The sequence below is a fragment of the Heloderma suspectum genome, chromosome 2 (genome assembly GCF_057233095.1).
Source record: "Heloderma suspectum isolate Gila_16-S chromosome 2, 16-S_ref, whole genome shotgun sequence".
Classification (NCBI taxonomy): Eukaryota; Metazoa; Chordata; class Lepidosauria; order Squamata; family Helodermatidae; genus Heloderma; species Heloderma suspectum.
The window spans coordinates 358,947,628-358,969,636 of NC_139459.1; the positions used below are offsets into that span (position 1 = coordinate 358,947,628).

Sequence of the window (22,009 nt, forward strand, 5' to 3'; positions counted from 1 at the left end):
GTTGTTAGCTGTAAGACCGAACCAGTGGGGAAGTGGAGCAAGATTCCTGCGTTGCATGTTGGGAAGGATCCACTGGAAAAAATCCTAGCCATAAAATTCAGTGGGGTGGAGCATCAAAGAGAAGGTAGTGAGAAAATAAGAGTCATATGGATTGCCTGCATCGCTGGCTCAGATGAAAGATCCATCTAGCCCAGCCTGGTACCTGTGGGAAACGTACAAGAGCATGAAGCTCATGGCCTCCTCCTGCACCCCTGGTTTGTCCCCTAGTATCTGGTGTTCAGACTTATACCACCTTGGTACATAGAGCAGGGACAGGTAACCATTTTGTCCTTTGAGGGCCACATGCAAAGCTCGGGGGGGGGGGATGCATTCTGGTGGGTGGGGCCAGAACCGATGGTGGGCGGGACCTGGGCTGCCTCTGCCTAATGGCCAGTAGACCCTCCTAGGGGGTTCATCTAGTCCAGCATTCTGTTTCCAAAAGCAGCCAGCTGGGTGACTCTGAGAAGCTTAAAATGTAAGGCCTGACATTTCCCCCTGTGGTTTGACCGCCCAAGGGGTTGAATTCCTGCTCTGAACTTGGAGGTTCTATCAGCAGACCTATCCTGTGACTTTTTGTCTAATCCATGGCTGGGGACTCCCAAGTCTAACCAGCCCAAGCCAGCCTGGCCAATGGCCAGGGATGATGGGAGTTTTAGTCCAACAATATCTGGAGGGCCACCAGTCCCCCACCCCTTGTCTAATCCTTCCATAAAGCCTAAGCCCAAGCTGGTGACCTCCAGATGTTTTGGATGACAACTCCCGGAATTATTGACCATTAGCCATGTTGTCCGAGGCTGATGGGAGTTGAAGTCCAAAAAATATGGAGGGCACTAGTTTAGGGAAGGCTGCTTTAAGCCAGTGGCCATCACCACCTCTTGCAGTAATGAACTGCGCAAGATGTACTATTTGTTAGCCCTGAACCTAATCAACTTTTATTGGATGAACTCTTGATTTTTTACTGTTATGAGAGATGGAGATCTTCCCCATAATACCATTCATACCTATAAATTACTCTGATGTGTTTGCCTCTAGTCCTCTTAAAAATAAAATAAAAAATATGAGTCTACAAAGGGCTGATCATGGGCACTATCCAGGCCCCTTAAAAATCCATTCTGGAACAGTAGCCACGCTGCAGGGCGAGTATTGGGGGTTGGGATTGTGAAGCATCCTCCTCCAATCTGGTGCCTTACAGAGGTGCTGGACGCCCAACTCCTATAATCCTGAGGGCAGCAGGTTGGATGGGGAAGGCTGCTCTAAAGCAGGAGTGGGGAGAAGGCAGATCTCCAGATGTTTTAGATTTCAACTCTGAGCATTCCTGACCTTTGGCCATGTTGGCAGGGGCGTCTGGGAGTTGGTCCAAAACATCTGGGGAAGGGCCATGGCTCAGTGGTAGAGCACATGCTTTTCATGCAGAATGTCCCTGGTTTAGTCTCCAGGTAGGGCAGGGAAAACACCTTCCTGAAACACTGAAGAGCAGCTGCCAGGCAGGGTTGACAACACTGAGGCTAGATGGATCCATGGTCTGACTGGGCGTAAGGCAGGTTCCTTTGTTCCTATTCGCCTTCTGCCTATCTGTGCTCTAAAGCACCCCCACATGCATATACCAACAACACTCAACCCGGTGCCCTCCAGATTTATTATTTAGGGCGCAATCCTATACATGTTTAGACAGAAAAAAAATCCTGACAACTCCCAGCATGCTGGCTGGGGCATGCTGGAAACTGTAGGACTTAGAATCATAGTAGGGTTAGAAGGGGCCTATAAGACCATCGAGTCCAAGTTCATGCATAGGACTGTGCCCTCACTTAATATTTATTTATATACAGCACAATATTAAAAATCCCCAAGCAGATGTGTTGGACTACAACTCCCAGCATGCCCCAGCCAGAATGTTGCCTGGAGCATGCTGGGAGTTGTAGTCCAACACATCCGGAGGCCGCCGGGTTTGAGAAGGCTGCTTCGCACGATCTCAGAGGTGCTTCCTCTCTATTTTCCTGGGGTGCGGGGAGGTGGGGAGCCCTGACCCCGAGCACAGCTCCTGGCGTGGGCAGCCCTGACCCCGAGCACCCATCCTGGGGCCGGCCGTCTCAAACAAGAGCAGAGGGCTGCCCCCCGCCTTGCTCTTTGTCTGCACGGGGCACGCTGAGGCGCCGGCCCCTTTAACTGGCTTCCTCCCCCCGCCCCGCTCCGTGGCCGTGACGTCAGTGCGGGGCCGGCTCTGCTGCTGCTGCTGCTGCCGCCGCTGCTCCCGCCGCGGCGCGAGGCCATGGAGGGTCCCGGAGCGGGAGCCGCGCAGGTTTGGGGCGCGGATGGGGGAGGACGAGGACGAAGGGGGCCTTGGAAAAGAAATAAAATGATGAACTAGGGAGGGGGGGACGAGGGGAAGGCTTCCCAGTGTCCCCCAGTCCCCATCATTCGTGGCCTCCTTTTTGCTCCCCCTCGCAAACTGGGAGGGGCTTCTTGCGGCGCGATTAGGAAATGCAAAGGGAAGATTTTTGTTTTCCCCCGATCGGGGGCTGCTCGTGGGAGTTGTGGCGTGGCGGGGTCGGGGGAGAGCCCCGTAGGGGAGCCGATCGTGGGAGGGGAGCCTGGGATTTGAAATTGGAAGTGACTGGGACAGAGGCGGGGGTGGGAGCCCGCGAGCAGCGAGGATTCCCGCTGCTCCCAGGTCGCACTGGCTCTGGGGAGCCAGCTTCTCCCGATGCAATGAGTGGGGAGGGGGGCTTCGGGTGAACGTCCCTTTAGCCCTTTTATGATTTCACGAGGACTGCGAACGAGAAAGGGGCGGATTCAGGGGAAGGGAAAATAAGGAAAGTAACCGGGATCCGTTGCATCAGGGAGAAGGACAAACTTGCGCTCAGATCCTCACTTCTCAGCTACCCCCTGTCACCATCTGCTCCTTTCTTTCCTTCCATCACGACCGACCGTTCACGCTCCTTCCTAGCCCAAGTTGCAACCCGTGAGTCTTTCAGTCTCTACCTGCTTCCGCTATTGGGTGGTGTAGAAATGTAATTAAATAAAATACGTATTTCAAACAGCTCCAACAATGCTCCCCTCGCCTCAACCCCTTTCCACCCCCCAATGCTCCAAAATAATAAGAGCTCAGACAAGAATTTAATCTCCCCAATCTCTTAGCTAGGAATTAATTCAAAAGGAGACTCTGTTTCATGAGATACTGGTTAGGAACATAAGAAGAGCCATGCTGGCTCCGACCAAAGTCCACCTAGTCCAGCGTTTTGTTCCCAGTGGCCAGCCGGCTGCCCGTGGGAGACCCACAAGTAGGACATGAGAGAAACAGCACCTTCCCGCCCATGTTCCCCAGCATTTGGTGCACATAGGCACATTGCCTCAACTCAATTCTTTTATTTCCATTCTTACCAAATTATTTATCACATTTGTTTATCACATTTGCATTTCATCCTTCCTTTGTAGTAGCTCAGGGGTTCCCTCATTCTATCCCCACAACAACCCCATGAGGTAAGCTGGACTGAGGGACAGTGATTTGCCCACCACTACTTGGTTAGCTTTATGGCAAAGTGTGTGTGCAGGGGGTTGAACCCTCAGTCTAAAGCAGCCTGCCTCAACCTGATGCCCTCCCGAAGTTTATTTTTATTTTAAATTTGTTTAAAATATTTATATACCGCTCTACAGCAAAGATTTTGGAGCAGTGAACAACAAGATAAAATAATAAAACCCCATAATTAAAACAGTTAAAACATTTTAAAAGGAATAGGTTCTGAACTTAATAAACCGCGGCTGGTCACTCAAGGGAGGCCTCTCGAAATAACAGTGTCTTCAGGAGGCACCAAAAGCAACACAACATTGGAGGTCAGACAGGTTCCAAAGGCAGGGATTTCCACAGGAAGGGGGCCACCACACTGAAGGCTGTGTTCCTGGTGGACTCCAGCTGGGCCTTGGGTCTATGTGGAACCACCAGGGACGTGCCGTCTGATGACCTCAGTGACCAGGCAGGTTGGTAAAGAAGAAGGTGCTCTTTCAGGTATCCTGGGCCCAAGTTGTTTAGGGCTTTGTGTTGTTGTTGTTGTTGTTCAGTCGTGTCCGACTCTTCATGACCCCATGGAACATAGCACGCCAGGCCTTCCTGTCCTCCACTCTCTCCCGGAGCGTGCTCAAGTTCATTTAGGGCTTTGTACTCTAGTACTAATACCTTAAACTTGGCCCAGTAGTGAATAGGCAGCCAGTACAGTTCCCTCAGCAAAGAGAAATGCTGGAAAAGGGCAGCTCCTGACAACTGCTGAGCTGCTGCATTCTGCACTAGCTCCAGCATCCGGACCAGGCTCAAGGGCAACCCCACATAGAGCGCATTGTGGTAAACTAGTCTTGAGGTTACTAATGCCTCTACCGCCATAGCCAAGCTGTTTTGGACTACTTTCATCATCCCTTATCATTTGCTATGCTAGCTGAGGCTGATGTGAATTACAGTCCAAAACATCTGGAGGGCACTAGGTCAGGGAAGACTGGTCTAAAGCCAAGTACCTTATCCAAGTATGTTGCACTGGGCAACCAAGCCTTCCATCCATTGAAATCAATGGATGGCACACCTAAACCCCACACAGAATTAGGTTGTTGGTTCTTTGCATGAAGAAATCAGAGAAACAGAAACGTGTCAAGGAAAATGAGAACAGCAGTGAAGATTTGTAGAGCATTTTTCATGCTTGTTATCTCCCAATCGGGGACCCCAAACAGCTAACAATAATATACATTCAAAGTGTTGGTGCTGGCCTTTAAAGCCATAAGTGGCTTAAGACCCATCTATCCGAATGAGTGCCTTCTTCCATATGTTCCTGTCTGGTTGCTAAAATCATTTTTGGAACATCTTCTCTGGGTACCTCAGCCCACAGTGGTGTGACAGGCAGCCACTAGGGAAAGAGCCTTCTCTGCAGTGGCCCCCTGTTTGTGGAATGCCCTTCTCAGGGGGATTCCTCTGGCATCTTCACTGTATACATTTAGATGCCAGATTAAGACTTTTCTCTTCCAGCAGGCATTTAATCATTAATGTATTGCTCACATTATTAAGTTTACTGCTGGCTCTTTAATGTTTTATTATGTTGATATTGGCATTGTTGTATTTATTGTTTTAGCTATTTTGTTGGTTTGGGTTTTTTTAATTATTATTGTAAACCACCCTGAGGGGATTTGCCAGTTGGGTGACATATAAATTCAATAAATAAATAACCATTCAACAGAAGACATTGAACTGTTAAAACTGTACTAAAATCAAAAGAGAATGCCATATCCGCCCTCACCAACTGGGCCCTTACCAGAACACCAATGTTGCATGCAAGGCCAGCGTCAAGGGCAGACATGGCTGGATACCTGCCAAGGGCCCACACCCTGGCAGGGCCCCCCTGACAATTGCTCCCTGGAGTTGTTCCTCCTCTTCACCATTGCAACCTGACTTGTTTACCTGCCTCTTACTCTGGACCAGACAACAGTGGTGGTGAGAAGGAGGAGGAACAGACCCAATGCTTACGTGTTCACTGGTTCTTTGCCTGTTAAGCAAGCAAGTGGTAGCAACAGTGAGGAGCAATAGCAGCTCGTGACAATGATGGTGAGAAGGTAGACTCACTGAGGGCAGGGACTCATTGAAGGTGTCTTGCCCAGGGGCACTCTAAAACCTGGAGCCCACAGTAGTTGCTACTCCGTGAAAGTTGTCAAAGAACTCAGGTTTCCACCTGCTGTCTGAAAATTTGAGGACCCAGGCCTCACCTGACAAGGCTTCTATACACACCACACTAGAGATGAAGAGAAACATAGGAAGCTGCCTTATACTGAGTCCGACCCTTGGTTCATCTAGCCCAGTACTGTTGACACTGACTGGCAGCGGCTCTCCGGGGTTTCAGGCAGGAGTTTTTCCAGCCACACCTGGAGATGCTGGAGATCGAACCTGGGATCTTCTGCATGCAAAGCACGTGCTCTACCACTGAGCTGAAGCCCCTCTTTTTGGATGCCTCTTTTTCTTTAAGGGACTGAATTTATATCAAAAGGGTGGGTGAGGTTTATATAGTTGGCAACAAGCCATGCCCTCACCGGATGGGTGGAGAAAGGCTCGATTAAGAGTTGTTTCACTTAAGTTTGCCTGGTAGTTCTAAATGGGGCAGAGGAATTCTCTCAGATTGGCTCAGGTTGGAGGAAAACCAGGATGTTGGGGAGGGAGAAATGGAAGCAGATGTTATGGAGGAGGAGATGTGTCAAAAGTGGAAGGGGTTTCATTTTGGGGTTGTCTTATTCTGGAATATAGGAGAGGATGGGTGGATCAGGATGCTGTGTGTGGCTGTGTGATTGTTGTTGTTGTTGTAGTTCAGTCGTTCAGTCGTGTCCGACTCTTCGTGACCCCATGGACCATAGCACACCAGGCCTTCCTGTCCTGCGCTCTCTCCCGGAGTGTGCTCAAGTCCATATTCATTGCATTAGTGATGCTATCTAGTCATCTCATCCTCTGCCGTCCTCTTCTCCTTTTGCCTTCAATCTTCCCCAACATCAGGGTCTTTTCCAGAGAGTTTTCTCTTCGCATTAGGTGGCCAAAATATTTGAGCTTCAACTTCAGTATCTGTCCTTCCAATGAGCAGTCAGGGTTGATTTCCTTTAGGATGGACTGATTTGAACTCCTTGCAGTCCAGGGGACTCGTAAGAGTCTTCTCCAGCACCACAGTTCGAAAGCATCGATTCTTCGGCACTCAGCCTTCCTTATAGTCCAGCTCTCACAGCCATACGTTGCTACTGGGAAAACCATAGCTTTGATTAGACGGACCTTTATCGGCAAGGTGATGTCTCTGCTTCCTACTATGCTGTCTAGGTTTGCCATAGCTTTCCTCCCAAGGAGCAAGCGTCTTTTAATTTCATGGCTACAGTCACCGTCTGCGGTGATCTTGGAGCCCAAGAAAATAAAATCTGTCACAGCTTCCATTTCTTCCCCTTCTATATGCCAGGAAGTGATGGGGCCAGATGCCATGATCTTTGTTTTTTTAATGTTGAGTTTCAAACCAGCTTTTACCCTCAACAAGAGGCTCTTGAGATCCTCGTTGCTTTCTGGCATTAGGGTGGTATCGTCTGCATATCTGAGGTTGTTGATAATTCTCCCGGCAATCTTAATTCCGACCTCTGATTCATCCAACCCGGCGTTTCTCATGATGGCTGTGTGATTGGGGGTTGGTTAAATAACCAAGATTTAGACCTTGTTCACATGTAGAAATAGATCACTTGGTTTTTCTAAGGTTAGTTACTGTACATTTGGTGACTGGCACTGGTAGGGAGAGATTTATTTACTACAGTTTAATCCTGCCTTTCCTCTTAAGGCAGGGGTCCCTGATCTTTTTGGGTCAGTGGGCATATTTTGGAATTCTGAGGGAGTCTTGTGGGTGCTCCGATAAAATGGCTGCCATGGGGTTGGTAGGGGCTTGCCTGTTCATGAAATGGATGCCATGGTGAGTATGGCTGGTCACAAAACACTCATTTCCCAGAAGGCAAATGGGTGAGACTAAAAGAAAAATAACCTGTCCAAGAACCTAGGTTCAAGACAGAAGTGAGGTCTGAGCTACAAAACTACTCTGGAGGGCAGCACTTTGCTTTTCAGTGTGCTAGCCTCCCTGTTACCTTTTTTAATTACAAAAAATCTTAAGAAAGAAAATACAAATGAGGAGGTACAGGGAGCCTGGCAGGTGGAAAGAGAGGTGTCTGTGGTGCATTGATGCCCACGGGCACCACCTTGGGGACCCCTGAATTAAGGAGCTCAATGTAAATTATTCTCTCCCAATTTTATCCTCACAACATCCCTGTGAGGTTGGTTTGGCCTGGAGGGGGAGACTGGTCCAGTGAGCCTCATGGCTGAGTGTGAATTTGAACCTAGGTCTCCCTAGTCCAACAGTCTTAACCACTCCGCCAACCTTTCCCTAACACAGTGCCCTCCAGATCTTTTGGACGACAACTCCCAGCATTCATGACCATTGGCTATGCTGGCTGAGGCTGTGGGGAGTTGAAGTCCAATACATCTGGAGGGCACCAGGTTGTGGAAGGCTTTGCTACCCCATATTGGCCTTTCTTGAGAGGTAGGGAAAGACCAGTGTAATAAAGCAATGGTTTGTTTGGCGATGGAACTTCTGGGTTCTCTTAAGCTTCCTTTTTTTCCTACCCAGGGGCAGAAGGGAGAGCACTTTCGCAGTTGCTCAGGGCGAAATCAGGAAGAACAAGGACTGCTGAGAAATCTATTTTAGCCACTGCTTTGGCTTCTAAGATTACAGTGGACTCTCATAAGGGCATGATAGAGGTCTACAACAGTATGCATGGTGTGGAGAAAGTAGATAGAGATACATTTTTCTCCCTCTCTCAAAATACTAGCACTTGGGGTCATCCTATGAAGCTGTTTGGTGGGAGATTCAGGACAGATAAAAGGAAGGACTTATTCGCACTGTGCATAGTTAAACTATGGAATTTGCTACCACAGGCTGTAGTGATGGCCGCCAATCTGGATGGCTTTAAAAGTGGGTTGGACAAATTCCTGGAAGAAAAGGCTATCAATGGCTACTAGTCTTGATGGCTGTGTGCTACCTCCAGTACCAGAGGCAATGAGCCTATGTACCCCAGTTGCTGGGGAACATGGGTGGGAGGGTGCTGTTGCACTCGTGACCTGCTTGTGGGCTTCCCGTGGGCAGCTGGTTGGCCACTGTGTGAACAGAATGCTGGACTAGATGGACCTTTGGTCTGATCCAGCAGGGCTCTTCTTATGTTCTTATGTAAGGACTTCCAATCCTAAACACTCTCATGTAGTGTTAATCCTACTCCCTAATCCAGGGAGTAATCCTTATAGAATTCAGTGAGACTCACTTCCAATAAACATGCTTTTGCACAGTGTTATACAAGGGGAAGGGAGGAGGAAGCAAGATGGCAAGTAGCAATCTTTGTTTTTACCCAGATAATTTAAATTTGTCTTTTTATTTATTTAATAGATTTATATATTGCTGAATGTATCTAAAAATGTCTCTAAGCAGTATAAACCATAGGTTTGTTTTTTTAAAGTAACATAATTATCCTATAATAATTAATAAACATCATGTTGGCCTTGATAACAACATATATATATATATATAGAGAGAGAGAGCGCAATTCAAGTTTTTGTTTGTGTATTTAATAGTCCTTCAACAAAAAATCTCCAGGGTGGTTTGTAAAATGCCAAATAAAATAACATAATACCAGAAGACAAAAGTGTCCAAAGTACTATGCATACAGTATCTCAGTTATCTCTGCAACAGGCCTGTACAGTAGGCCAGTATTACTATCCCCATATTATACATGGGGAGGTTAAGGAGAGGGGCTAGGAGAGTAGGGACTTGTCTAAGGCCACCTAGAAACCTGCACACTACTTGAGCCTGGTACTTCCTGGCTCATTGCTCACATTGCTACCAGAACATGCTCCAGCAAAAGAACAAAAACCACTTGCTAGATAAAAATGGAATTCAGCTTCAGTTCTTAATCTCTGCTTTTATTCCTCAGGGTGAGGCTCCTCGAGGGGTGACAGGGGCAGTGTTGCTGGTGGAAGCAGAACCAGACGAAACGGGTAGGTTTTTCTGGAAGTTTGGGGTTGGAAATAGGGTGAGTTCTGCTTTTCTCCTGACCTCTTGCCCAGATTTGAAACCTGCTGGCAGGGGTGTTTCTAGGCACTTAAAAGATTCAGGGGCCCATAGGACAGAAATCTTTGTAAAAGATTCAGGGGCCCATAGGACAGAAATCTTTGTAAAATCTGCATATGCTAATTTTTATCTATATATGCACAATTAGAAATAAGTACTCAGATTTAATTAAGTTCCACAGGAGGCAAAGCTGGTCAGTGAATTTCTCATCCACATCATCTCAAATAAAATAATTTTTTCAGTTAACTTGTACCGTGATCATCCCAAACCAATGGAAAAAATGTTTTTCTATGTTTAATTAGAGGAGGGGAAGATTATGGGGTGGGGGGAGTGTTGCAGCATGAAGGAAGGGGAGAGTTATCCCTTCCCTTCTCAACTGCAAGGCCCCTTCATGGCAGTTAAGCACAGGAAAAAAAAACTTGCATTGGCACCAATGGACATGCAGGGCCCTGTGAAATAGGTTCAGGGCTAGGGCCTCATGGGACCCACCCTAGCAATGTCCCTGCCTGCTGGAACTATAACCCTCCAGGATCGTGAGTGTGTGTGTGCATGTCTGTGTTCACCCAGGTGCTGCACCCTCCAGAGACGGCCCCGATCCCTCTTCCGGATCCTTGTCTCCTCGGAAGCCCAAAAGCTCTGTGGGAGGTGTGGGGGAGAGCCTGCTCTCATCTGGCAGGAACGGTGACGATGGGGCACGGATGCAGATGAACGTGGGTGCTAAAGAAGTGGGAGGAATGTCGCCCGAAACGGGGGGCATCTTGGCTGGCTCAAACACCAGTGCCAGTCCGGGGAATAAAGGTTTACCAGGTGAGAGGGAGGGGTGTGGGGTGAGCTGGAGATTGCTTTAGCAGGACCTAATCGAATACCATTTTCTTCTGCAGAAAACACTGGTTTTGTGGCTGCTGCTCCTGCTGTGTTTTTGTTAGGATAATACTAGAACCCGTATTATGATATGATAGAATACTAGAGTGTTATGATAGAATACTAGAATCTCATAATACTAGAACCCATTGGGGTCATCCTATGAAGCTGATTGGTGGGAGATTCAGGACAGATAAAAAGAAGGACTTCTTCATACAGCGCATAGGTAAACTATGGAATTCGCTACCACAGGATGTAGTGATGGCCACCAATTTGGATGGCTTTAAAAGGGGGTTGGACAAATTCATGGCGGATAAGGCCATCAATGGCTACTAGTCTTGATGGCTATATGCTACCTCCAGTATTGAAGGCAGTATGCCTATGAACCCTGGTTGCTGGGGAGCATGGGTGGGAAGGTGCTGTTGCACTGATGTCCTGCTTGTGGGTTTTCAGTGGACAACTGGTTGGCGACTGTGTGAACTGAATGCTGGTGATGGACCCTTGGTCTGATCCAGCAGGGCTCTTCTTAGGTTCTTATGAGGCCTTCTGTTCTTACCTTGTAGCATTATGGTATTGTGATGTCTGATAGTTTGATGATATGCTGTTGTGTGCTTTTATACTGCTTTATTATTTTCTGCCTTGGGAGCCAGGTAAAGAGCAGTGGGGCCAGAGGACTCCATGGGCTTCAGCAGGTTTCAATGATGCCAATCCAACATCAGCCCTGGGCCTTTGATATGGACGTCTGATATCCCTAGTTCAGCTCTTTATTCATTTAGATCTGCGCCCCATGAAAAGAGTGCAGGTGGAGCTGGGGGGCATTTCTAATGCCTGCTCCCTTGTCTTCTTCCACTTCAGGCCATGCTGCCAAGACTTTCCCATCATCCCCCAGCAAAGCAGGCGGACCCAGCCGGGCAAAGATGTCTCTCACCGGGACCAGCAAGTCCCCGACCTCCATCCAGAGTTTGGCGATGCGTCTGCTGAGCATGCCTGGGTCGCGGCTGCCTGGCGATCCCGGGACTCCCGCAGCAGAAGCACCAGCCCCGCCTCCGACCCCGGCCCCTGCTCAGCCTGTGGCTCCAGCAGCAGAAGAACCCAAGCCCAAGGTCCACCGGGCCCGGAAAACCATGTCCAAGCCCAACAGTGGGCAGGTAGGGCCACAGGCGTAGCTTTTGTCCAGGTGCTGACTGACAACCACACGTGTCTCCTTGAAAGCTTGCAGCTGAATGGTTGCAATGTTTCCTCTGGGGAAATGTGCTGTGTTTCGGTGGTGATGTGAGGTGATTACCTGTGGTGTTTGGCCTGTTTTCCCACCTGCAAGTTCTCACTTGATATTGCAGCCTTCACTCCAGTCATGAGCACACATGCGTGAACTCGCCCTGGGGCACGGGAAGGAGAGAATCATTTAATAATCCAGGCTTTGGAATTCCACCAGAAACCCCCAGAGTTATTGGGATGATTTTACACAAACAGATTTGACTTGGCATCCTTCCTCTTTTTTATTTTTTTGAAGATTTTTATACTTTCTTTGGTGGCACTCTATTTATTTTTATTATTTCTAGAACCTGTACCTTTTTTAATGTTCGGTTGAGGGGGTATGCTTTCTGTTTCTACCCCTCCCCTCGCAACACTCAGTCGGTGTTCTGTTCCCACTGCACATCCGCAGTTCTCATTCGGCTGTTTTTATGTTGTCCCCATCTAGGCACTCTGAGAATGAGTTTGCTATTAGCATATAGGAACGTCGTCTGCGTTTTGAATGTTCAGACCAGCCTTCCTCAACCTGGTGCACTCCAGATGTTTTGGCCCACGTCTTCCCTCTTCCTTCAGCATTGGCCACCTTGGCCTGAGCTGATGGGAGTTGTAGGCCAAAACATCTGGAGGGCCACAAGTTGCTCATCCCTGTTACAAAGCGATGTGGAGTAACATAGAGAATTCTAGGCACTTAATCCTCAAACCAGCGATCTGGCTTGGTGTCTTTATATTTGTATAGAGAGCACCAAACAGATGGTAAAATCCAACTTAAGTCCTTCTTAGAGTAGACCTATTGAAATAAATGGGATTTAAGATAGTCATGACTAGCTGAAATCACATTAATTTCATGGGGTCTACTCTAAGTAGGATTTATGTTGGATTTTATTCAGACATTCTAAATTAGGGGTGGGCAACATCTGCCCCGCACAGCACCTCTAGCACTCCCCGAAATTCAGGGGGACCCCCCCAAATCTAACGTTCTTTATTTTTTGCAAAATAAATGGTGTCTGGAGCTGCTATGGAGCGCCAAAAGGGTTAAAATTAGCTTGATAATTGCCATTTTATTGTTTTTAATTCCCCCTCCCATTTCAGTACCCATGGGGTGGGGGTATGCAGCCCACAGGGGGTTCCAAGGGTTGGGAACAAAAAGGGTCCTGGGACCTCTTGAACTTGTCCGCCCCTGTTCTAAATTTTGCCAGTGCCCCTCTTCCAAACAATTTTGGATTACGCTCCTGGGTAATAAGGAGCATAATCCTACTTGGCCAACTGATGTGTTTTAATTGTTAAAGTAGCCCGTTAGTATGCAAGTTTGTTCCAGAAAAGCTTGATTTGAATCTGCCCCTTTTCTTGAGGATTTAAATCATGGTTTAAATCGATCCACCCTGAGCAATGGGGTCCTAGCCAAAAAGAATCCCAAGACCCAACCTTCACTTCAACCACCCTTCCTCTTCTGTCTCCCAAGGTCCCTGAAAAGCGAGTCTCTGAGATGTTGCATTTCCGAGTCCCAGATGACCTGAGGAGCATCGAAGAGCCAGGTACGTCTTGGTGGCATTTAGGCCGAAGTGGTGCTTGGGCTGGTAGAGGAGGGGTTTCTTGGATCAAAATTAAGGGGTCTCACTAGAGCCTGTTGCAGTTTTCCTCAACCTGGTGCCTTCCAGACATTTTGGACCACAATTCCCAGCATGCCTGACCATTGGCCATGCTGGCAGGGGACTTGAAATCCAAGACATCTGTAGGGCAGCAGGTTGGGGAAGGGTGGACAGTCAGGATACTCTTTTCATTTTTCCCTCCTCTTCCCTCTTCTTCCAAAGAAGAACCTGCCAAACGCAGGAAGTTCGACTATATGGCGGATGCAATGCACAAAAGGGTGCCTCTCTCGCTCCAGCGGTCGAGTCCCAGAGCGACAACAGAGGTATGCCTCATTCCTTGTCTTGACATTTTAAAGAATTCTTCTACAGGGTCCAGATTGGCAGATTTCGACTAGGGCTCTCAACCTGATTAAAGACATCGTACTTGGCCAGGCCCATCGGCTGTCATGGGATTTAATGGATTTGATCTGCTCACATTTCATACGAAAAAAGCAATTATTGAATGCTGGGGTAGGCAACCTTGCACCCTCCAGATGTCTTGGAATACAGCTCCCATAAGTCTTAGCCAGCATCGTCAGTGGTCAGGGATGATGGTGGTTGTAGTCCAAAATATCTAGAGGGACCAGGTTGCCTACTCCTGATCTAAAGGGCTGCCTGCTCCTACGTGGATCTCTCCAGATTTTAAGAGTGGCCACAGAGGCCCTGTTCTCATGAAGAACATAAGAGCCCTGCTGGATCAGACTAAGGATCCATGTAGTTCATCATTCTGTTCATGCAGTGGCCAACTAGCTGCCCACGGGAAACCCACAAGCAGGACATCAGTGCAACGGTACCCTCCCGCCCATGCTCCCCAGCAACTGCAGTACATAGGCATACTGCCTTTGATACTGGAGGTAGCATAGAGCCATCATGACTAGTAGCCACTGATTGCGTTATCCACATGAATTTGTCCGATCCCCTTTTAAAGCCATCCAAATTGGTGGCCATCACTACATCTTGTAGTAGTGAACTTCATAGTTTAACTATATACTGTGTGAAGAAGTCCATCCTTTTGTCTGTCCTGAATCTCCCATCACTCGGTTTCATGGGATGACCCCAGGTTCTAGTACTATGAGAGGGAGAAAAATGTCTCCCTATCTACATTCTCCACCCCATGCATAATTTTGTACACCACTCTTATCTTTCCTGTTACTCGCCTTTCTTCCAAGCTAAACAATCCCAGCTGTTGTCTCAGTCTCTTGATCATTTTAGTTGCCCTTTTCTGAACTTTCTCCAACTCTACAATATCCTTTTTTTAGGTGCAGTGATCAGAACTGCACACAGTATTCTAAGTGTGGTCACACCATAGATTTGTATAAGGGCAGTTTGATATTGACAGTTTTATTCTTAGTTCCTTTCCTAATTTATTTATTGCATTTATACCCCGCCTTTTTTCCTCTTGCAAAGAACCCAAGGCAGCTTACATTATCCTCCTCCTCTCCATTTTATCCTCACAACAACAACCCTGTGAGGTGGGTTGGGCTGAGAGTGTGTGACTGGCCCAAAGTCACCCAGTGAGCTTCCATGGCCAAGTTGGGACTAGAACCCGGATCTCCCAAGTCCCAGTCCAACACTCTTGCCACTACACCACACTGGCTCTCTAATTATGCCTAACACCGAGTTTGCCTTTTTGTTTTTTTTTACAGGAGCCAAACACGGGGCTGACATTTTCATTGATTCTCCCCTTACCACCTGAAGTAAGATAGATGGTGGCTAGAGACAGGGCCTTTTTAGCTATGGCTCCTGCCTTTGGAATTCCCTTCCAGAGAGGTTTTCATGGCACTGTCCTTGATTTGTTTTTGGTGCTTGGCAGAAACTCCCCCCACCCCCAAGCTTCTTTATTTGTTCAGGCCTGTTCAACTGATCTCTGTTCAAATTGTTATTTTACTGTGCTTTTATTTTGTAAGCTTCTCTCAGAGCTACAGATGAAGAGTGGCTAATAAATAACATAAATAAATAAATACCAATTCCCAGATTACAGTGACGGAAGAGATGACAGCCCCAGCCACGGCCTCGCAGGAGGAGAGGGGTCAGGAATGGGAGACCGAGGTAGGGGATGACTTCAGCCTCTTCTACGACAGCTACTCTGTGGATGGCCACGTTGATTCGGACAGCAAGGTACTGTGAAACAAACATTTCTTGGGAGCTGGAGGTGGGGAGGGGACTATACATAGAGCTGAGGGATAAGAGAGTGGACACTTAACTAAATCAGGTTAGGAATTAGGAAAGCAGATCCTTCCTAATTCACGCTGTTCCTTCTCCTCCTCCCCAATCCCGGCTCCCAATTTGTCCTTTTTGCATTATAGTCAGACGCAGATGTTGGTGGAGAGCATATGAGTGAAGAAGAGGAGGAAGAGGAGGAGGAAGAGGAAGAAGAAGAGGAGGAGGAGGAAGAGGAGGAGGAGGAAGATGACGATGATGACGAAGAGGAAGATGACGATGAAGAATCGGGTAACCTCTCTGACAGAGTGAGTTGAGGCTTTGTTTTTTAAATGTATCCTCTTTTTTCTCCTTGATTGGCAAGTACAAGTGGTAGGGCTTTCTCTGTGGTGGCCCCTCAGTTGTGAAACGCCTTTACAACTTTGGCCTTTAGGAAAGCTTTTAGAAATTTATTTGTTCAAAGCGGCCTCTCCTTGGCTAATTGTGTTTTCCGCTCTAAGCAATTTCAGACCCAGCTTAATGTCCTCAATTTTGAAAGTGCTGTTTTTGAATATTTATATGTGCTTGCATATGTGCAAAGCCTAGGAGATTTCCTAGGAGCCATCTTGAAGGGAGAAATGGAGACTAGAGGAGAGGGATCTTGGTTCTCATTGGCGTTTTCAGGTCTGCTCCCACCTTTGCCTTCCTTTTAAGCCAGCGGTGGAGAACCTCCTGCCTGCAGAGCAATTCCATGATAAAAGCTTAATCTGGAAAAGGGGTGTTGGACCTTTTGCGGCCCAAGGGCTGAATTAAAGAATTGGCCGCAATTTCAGAGACGGTCCCAGGAGCGGCATTCCAGTGGTGGGTGTGGCTGAAGGCAAAGGGGCAGGCCCCAAATAACATGAATGGCAGCATATTTTAGCCTATTTTACATCGTTTTGATGCTGTATTTGTGGTTTTAATTTTTGTGAACCACCCAGAGAGCTTTGTCTACTGGGCAGTATAGAAATGTAATAAATAAATACATAAAAATAAATAAATAAAACTAAGCCTTAGGAGAGGCATTTCATCTTTTTAAGATGGGAGGCAAAACTGCACAAAAGCTGGAAAAGCACCAAATGGTCTGTGGTCCGGGGAAAGGGGGTGGGGACAGGGAAGGGGGCGTGGCCATCTGGGGAACCTGAGAGGGTCAAATTAGGACACCTGGCAGGCCAGATCTGGCCCACAGGCCTGATGTTCTGCACTCTCCAGCCTGGATCACCTCAGTTGTCATTTGTGAACATAGGTAATGCAAAAGGCTGCCTTATACCAGGCCTCATAGCTGCCTTAGACACCAGTATGACAACCAACCTGGTGCCACCCAAGTGTTTTGAACTACAGCTCCCATCTACCCCAACAAGCATGCTCAGTGATGAGGAATGCTGGGAGTTGTAGTTCAAAATATCTGCAGGGCACCAGGTTGGTTTATGCTGGCTGGTGACTGGAGATGCTGGGGATCGAACCTCCGACCTTCTGCATGCCAAGCATGAGTGTTTCTGAGTGATGGTAATTCTCTCTCCTGTCCTCACGCTGTGTGTCTCTCTCTCTCGCTCAGAGCGCTGCCTCCAGCTCCAAGCGGAAGGCCAGGAAGCGCTGGCGGAATGACAGCCCCTGGGTCAAGCCGTCGCGGAAGCGCAAGCGCAAAGAGCCACACCCCAAGGATGCTAGAGGTGACTTCCATTGTCAAAGCTGGGACAAGATGGGGTTTGTTCCACTGGGAAAGGGAAGCCAGAAATGAAGGTGGTGGTGGTGCCATGAGGATTGGATGTGAAAAACTGCACGAGGCGTGTCGAAACTAGGAATGTCCATCACCGGGAAATCCAGTTCTCTTTTTACTCAACAGATTTCTGCAGCGTGTACAGCTCAGTTTGTCTTTGCAAACTGAGCTTTGAGCTTTCCCCTGAACTCTGTGATATTTTTTGCGTATTTTTTTGCAGGTTCTACAATTTCCACAGATTTCTGAGCAATTTGCGCAAATCATGGCTGCATTTGCACAATTGTGGGACCTGGGGGAAAATGCGCAAAGTGCCCAGAAAATCCACAAACTGGCCTGATTCACTGCAGATCGAGTCAGGCACCATAGCAGGAACTGAAATGAAGTTGAGGGGGGCTAGACCTAGGTAAACTTGTTGAACTCCACCCCCCCAAACGGATTTCTCCAGCATCCCTAGTCAAAACAGGCTGGGAATGATAGGTGATGTAGTCCAACACATCTAGAGGGCTGCAAATTGGAAAAAGGATGCCTGCCTTAGATTCAGGCCTAGTGCATCAGAAGCTGTCTCGTACTGAGGGTTAAACTACACGCAGTGTTTCTTACACAATTTGCTGTGGCGTAGTTTATTCTTTTCTAAACAAAGAACAAAAAAATGCTGCTGGAGGCAGGGAGACAGATTGGGACCATTGGAAGCCAGAGGTTCCTAATCAGACCCCAACTCCCCCCCCCCCCCCACACACACACTCATACCTAATATTCATAATGGGAGGGAAGCTCCTATTGGTACCAGTGGAAACTTTCTATCAATTGTGAATAGCAAGTGCATTTGAGGAGATGGTTCCCAGTGGGATCATCACTGGGGGGAAGGGGGGAAGAGGGGAAGGCCCCCCCACAATAATCCCCATTCCCCCCCGCCCCCAATGCCAGCTATTTGTTTTTTAAAAACTGGCCACAGACAGGCAAACTGTTTGACAAATTGGTCCATGAGGCTGGGGGCGTGAGTAGTGCTTGATGGATTTGGGCCTAGTATAGTGCCAGGCCTGAGGCATGAAATCCTCTTGCCATTTATTTCTAACCTTTTTGTCTTTCTCTTCCTTCATCAAGTTCAGGGCAGTACACAAGGTTCTTTTTCTCTCCCTTCCCACTTTATCCTCATGACAACCCTGTGAGGAAGGTTTTGTTGTTGTTTATTCGTTCAGTCGCTTCTGACTCTTCGTGGCTTCATGGACCAGCCCACACCAGAGCTTCCTGTCGGCCATCACCACCCCCAGCTCCCCCAAGGTCGAGTCCGTTACCTCCAGAATATCATCCATCCATCTTGCCCTTGGTCGGCCCCTCTTCCTTTTGCCTTCCACTTTCCCTAGCATCAGCATCTTCTCCAGGGTATCCTGTCTTCTCATTACATGGCCAAAGTACTTCAGTTTTGCCTTTAATATCCTTCCCTCAAGTGAGCAGTCTGGCTTTATTTCCTGGAGTATGGACTGGTTTGATCTTCTTGCAGTCCAAGGCACTCTCAGAACTTTCCTCCAGCACCACAGTTCAAAAGCATCTATCTTCCTTCGCACAGCCTTCCTTATGGTCCAGCTCTCTCAGCCATAGGTTACTACAGGGAATACCATTGCTTTAACTATGCGGACCTTTGTTGTCAGTGTGATGTCTCTGCTGTTAACTATTTTATCAAGATTTGTCATTGCTCTCCTCCCAAGAAGTAAACGTCTTCTGATTTCCTGGCTGCAGTCAGCGTCTGCAGTAATCTTTGCGCCTAGAAAGACAAAGTCTGTCACTGCCTCCACGTTTTCTCCTTCTATTTGCCAGTTATCAATCAAGCTGGTTGTCATAATCTTGGGGTTTTTTGAGGTTTAACTGCAACCCAGCCTTTGCACTTTCTTCTTCCACCTTCGTCATGAGGTTCCTCAGCTCCTCCTCTCTTTCAGCCATCAAAGTGGTATCATCTGCATATCTGAGATTGTTAATGTTTCTTCCAGCGATTTTAACTCTAGCCTTGGTGGAGAGAAATGGCAACTCACCCAAGGCCTCCCACTGAGTTTCATGGCTGAGTGGGGATTTGAATATCGGTCTCTGTGGTTCTAGTCCAACACTCTAACCCAGCAGTGGGCAACTTGTGGGCATCCAAATATTTTGGCCTACAGATCCCATCTGCCCTAACCAGCATAGCCAGTTGTGAGTTTGGGAGTGAATCATGGGACTTGTAGGCCAAAACATCTAGAGGGCCACAAGTTGCTCACCTCTGCTCTAATGAATACACCACATTGGCATGAGATCATCTCCCTACTTCTCCATCTGGGGATTACTACCACAGGATAAGACAATGTGTCCCTTGTGCATTGGTAGACAGGAAACAGAGGGCCAAATAGTACAGATGGTTTCCACAGGTGAGTGTGAGTGAGTGAGTGTGTGTGTGTGTATAATAAATAGGGGACGCCTTCTAGGATTAATAGGGAACCAGTGGCTATTTAAGTCATCTGGAACAAGCAGTGAGGGTGAAATCCAAAGCAAATTTACCCTAAAAGAACCTCTCCAAACTGGGTGAATAGCCATCAAAATGGCCGATGAGATCTGATGAGAGGTAAGTGCAGAGGTGTCCGGCTGGCCAGCATCATTGTCTTTCCCTCCCTCGTGACATTCTCTTTTCCCTGTTTCTCCCTCTCCAGGTCTGAATGGTGGCCCTTCAACCACACAGAGCGAGTACACGGAAGTGCCTCTTGGCTGTTTGGAGCTGCCCAACGAGGGGGCACTGTCCCCCAACAACGCTGGTGCGTGCCTGCCTTCCCTCCATCCCTCCCGGGGTCACCACGGGAGCAGCCACTATGGTGCTGTGGGTTTCAAATCCAAGCACAGCTATGGATTTGTGAGTGGATGCCTTTGAGCAGGAGCCTCCATGCCTGTGTCACCTTCTCTGGGGGAAGTTTGAGTAGCTTTTAATTCCACGAACCCTGGACAGGCAGGTGACAATAGGCTCCCTCCCAGGAGAGCTGTGCTGGAGGCCAGAAGAGCTAGGATTGGGGCTTCAGTCAAATATTCTCACTTGGTCACCTATTATTTGGCAGTGATCAAACATTCCATGGAATCAACAATCTCCTTTTTTATGATGGTGGTGTCATTCCATTTTATGATCATGGTGTCATCTGATAGCAAATATGTAAGACAGGTAGGCAAACTGGTGCCCTCACAAGAAGAGCCATGCTGGATCAGACCAACGGTCCATCTAGTCCAGTATCCTGTTCCCATGGTGGCCAACCAGCTGCCCATGGGAAGCCCACAAGCAGGACATGTGCAATAACACCCTTCCGCTTGTGTTCCGCAGCAACTGGTATACATAGGCGTACTGCCTCCTGGTATTCGAGGTGATATATAGACATCAGGTCTAGCGTTTATTGATAGCCTTCTCCTCCAGGAATTTGCTCACTCCCCTTTTGAAGCCATCCAAATTGGTGGCCATCACTACATCTTGAGGTAGCGAATTCCATAGTTTAACTCTGCACTGTGTGAAGAAGCCCTTCCTTTTATCTGTCCTGAATCTCCCATCATTCAGCTTCATGGGATGACCCCACTGGGTTCTAGTATTATGGGAGTATCTAGTATTATCTGGTTCTATCCACTTTCTCCATGCCATACATCATTTTTTATAACTCTGTCTCTCCCCCACCCCCCATCTTACTCAAGTTTTTTGTAAGCTGAATAGTCCCAGATGTTGTAACCTCTCCTCACAGAGGAGTTGTTCCAGCCTCTTGATCATTTTGGTTCCGTTTGAATCTTCCACCATTCAGCTGCATGGGATGACCTCTGCGTTCTAGTATTATGGGATCATCTAGTATTACCTCGTTCTATCCACTTTCTCCATACCATACATAATTTTTTACACCTCAGTCATCCCCCCATCCCTTACTCAAGTTTTTCTAAGCTTAATAATTCTGGATGTTGTAGCCTATCCTCACGGGGGAGTTTCTCCATCCCTTTGATCATTTTGGTTGCCCTTTTCCAGTTCTACAATATCCTTTTTGAGATGCTTTGACACAGTCTTCCAACGGTGGTCCTCCTGACGTTTTGGACTAGAACTCCCATTGCTCCCAGCCAGCATGGCCAGTGGTCGGGGGTTATGGTGGTTGTAGTCCTAGTATAAGAGTGGATGGGTACCTTTTGAAGAGCTGCAAACTGTTGATTATATAGTTGATTATTGCAGTTTTATAGCTTCAGAGGGCATCCATTGGATTTTCTATCTCAAGCCCCAAAGCATCTTGGGCCATTTGTGGAACATAGTTAATAGAGCAGGGTGTTGAATAGAACTTGTGAGACCATGAGATGATGCAGTGTTGAGAAAGATGGTGTTGGTGGCCACAGAGTTGCTGGTTCAGGACTTGTGAGGCCTTGCGATGTTGTTGCAAATTTTAAAGAGACCTTGGCATGTGGATAGACTGGGGATGGGTGTAGGGTTTAGTAGCTGAAAGCAACTATTCCAGGGTTCCATTCTTTTCTCCTGCTCCCCCTTCACAGGGGTGTCGAACGAGACAAGTTCACTAGAGACAGAGCGCTTTGAGGAGCTGCCCCTGTGCTCCTGCCGCATGGAAGCTCCAACTATCGAACGCCTCAGCCAGCAGGCCGGGAACCAGTGCATGGCAACGGAGAGTGCTGATGGAGAGGTAAGAAGATGGGGGATCTGGAAGGAAGCAGGCTCAGGA

The 22,009-nt window shown here is 47.9% G+C and overlaps 1 protein-coding gene across 7 annotated transcripts in view; it reads left to right on the plus strand.

The window, feature by feature from the left end:
• The first annotated feature begins 2,049 nt into the window (after window positions 1-2,049).
• Window positions 2,050-22,009, plus strand: part of EHMT2 (euchromatic histone lysine methyltransferase 2) — a 43,385-nt gene continuing 23,425 nt past the window's right edge. For 2 of the 7 annotated variants that reach the window (XM_084830655.1, XM_084830651.1), the window contains exons 1-11: window positions 2,050-2,335; window positions 9,547-9,610; window positions 10,251-10,490; window positions 11,400-11,692; window positions 13,255-13,327; window positions 13,604-13,704; window positions 15,395-15,538; window positions 15,727-15,888; window positions 17,154-17,268; window positions 19,985-20,086; window positions 21,825-21,970. In XM_084830655.1, the coding sequence (XP_084686781.1) occupies window positions 2,306-2,335; window positions 9,547-9,610; window positions 10,251-10,490; window positions 11,400-11,692; window positions 13,255-13,327; window positions 13,604-13,704; window positions 15,395-15,538; window positions 15,727-15,888; window positions 17,154-17,268; window positions 19,985-20,086; window positions 21,825-21,970 (1,470 nt within the window). In that variant the 5' untranslated portion in view covers window positions 2,050-2,305. The other 5 variants (XM_084830653.1, XM_084830652.1, XM_084830654.1 and 2 more) reach the window with 5 other exon arrangements.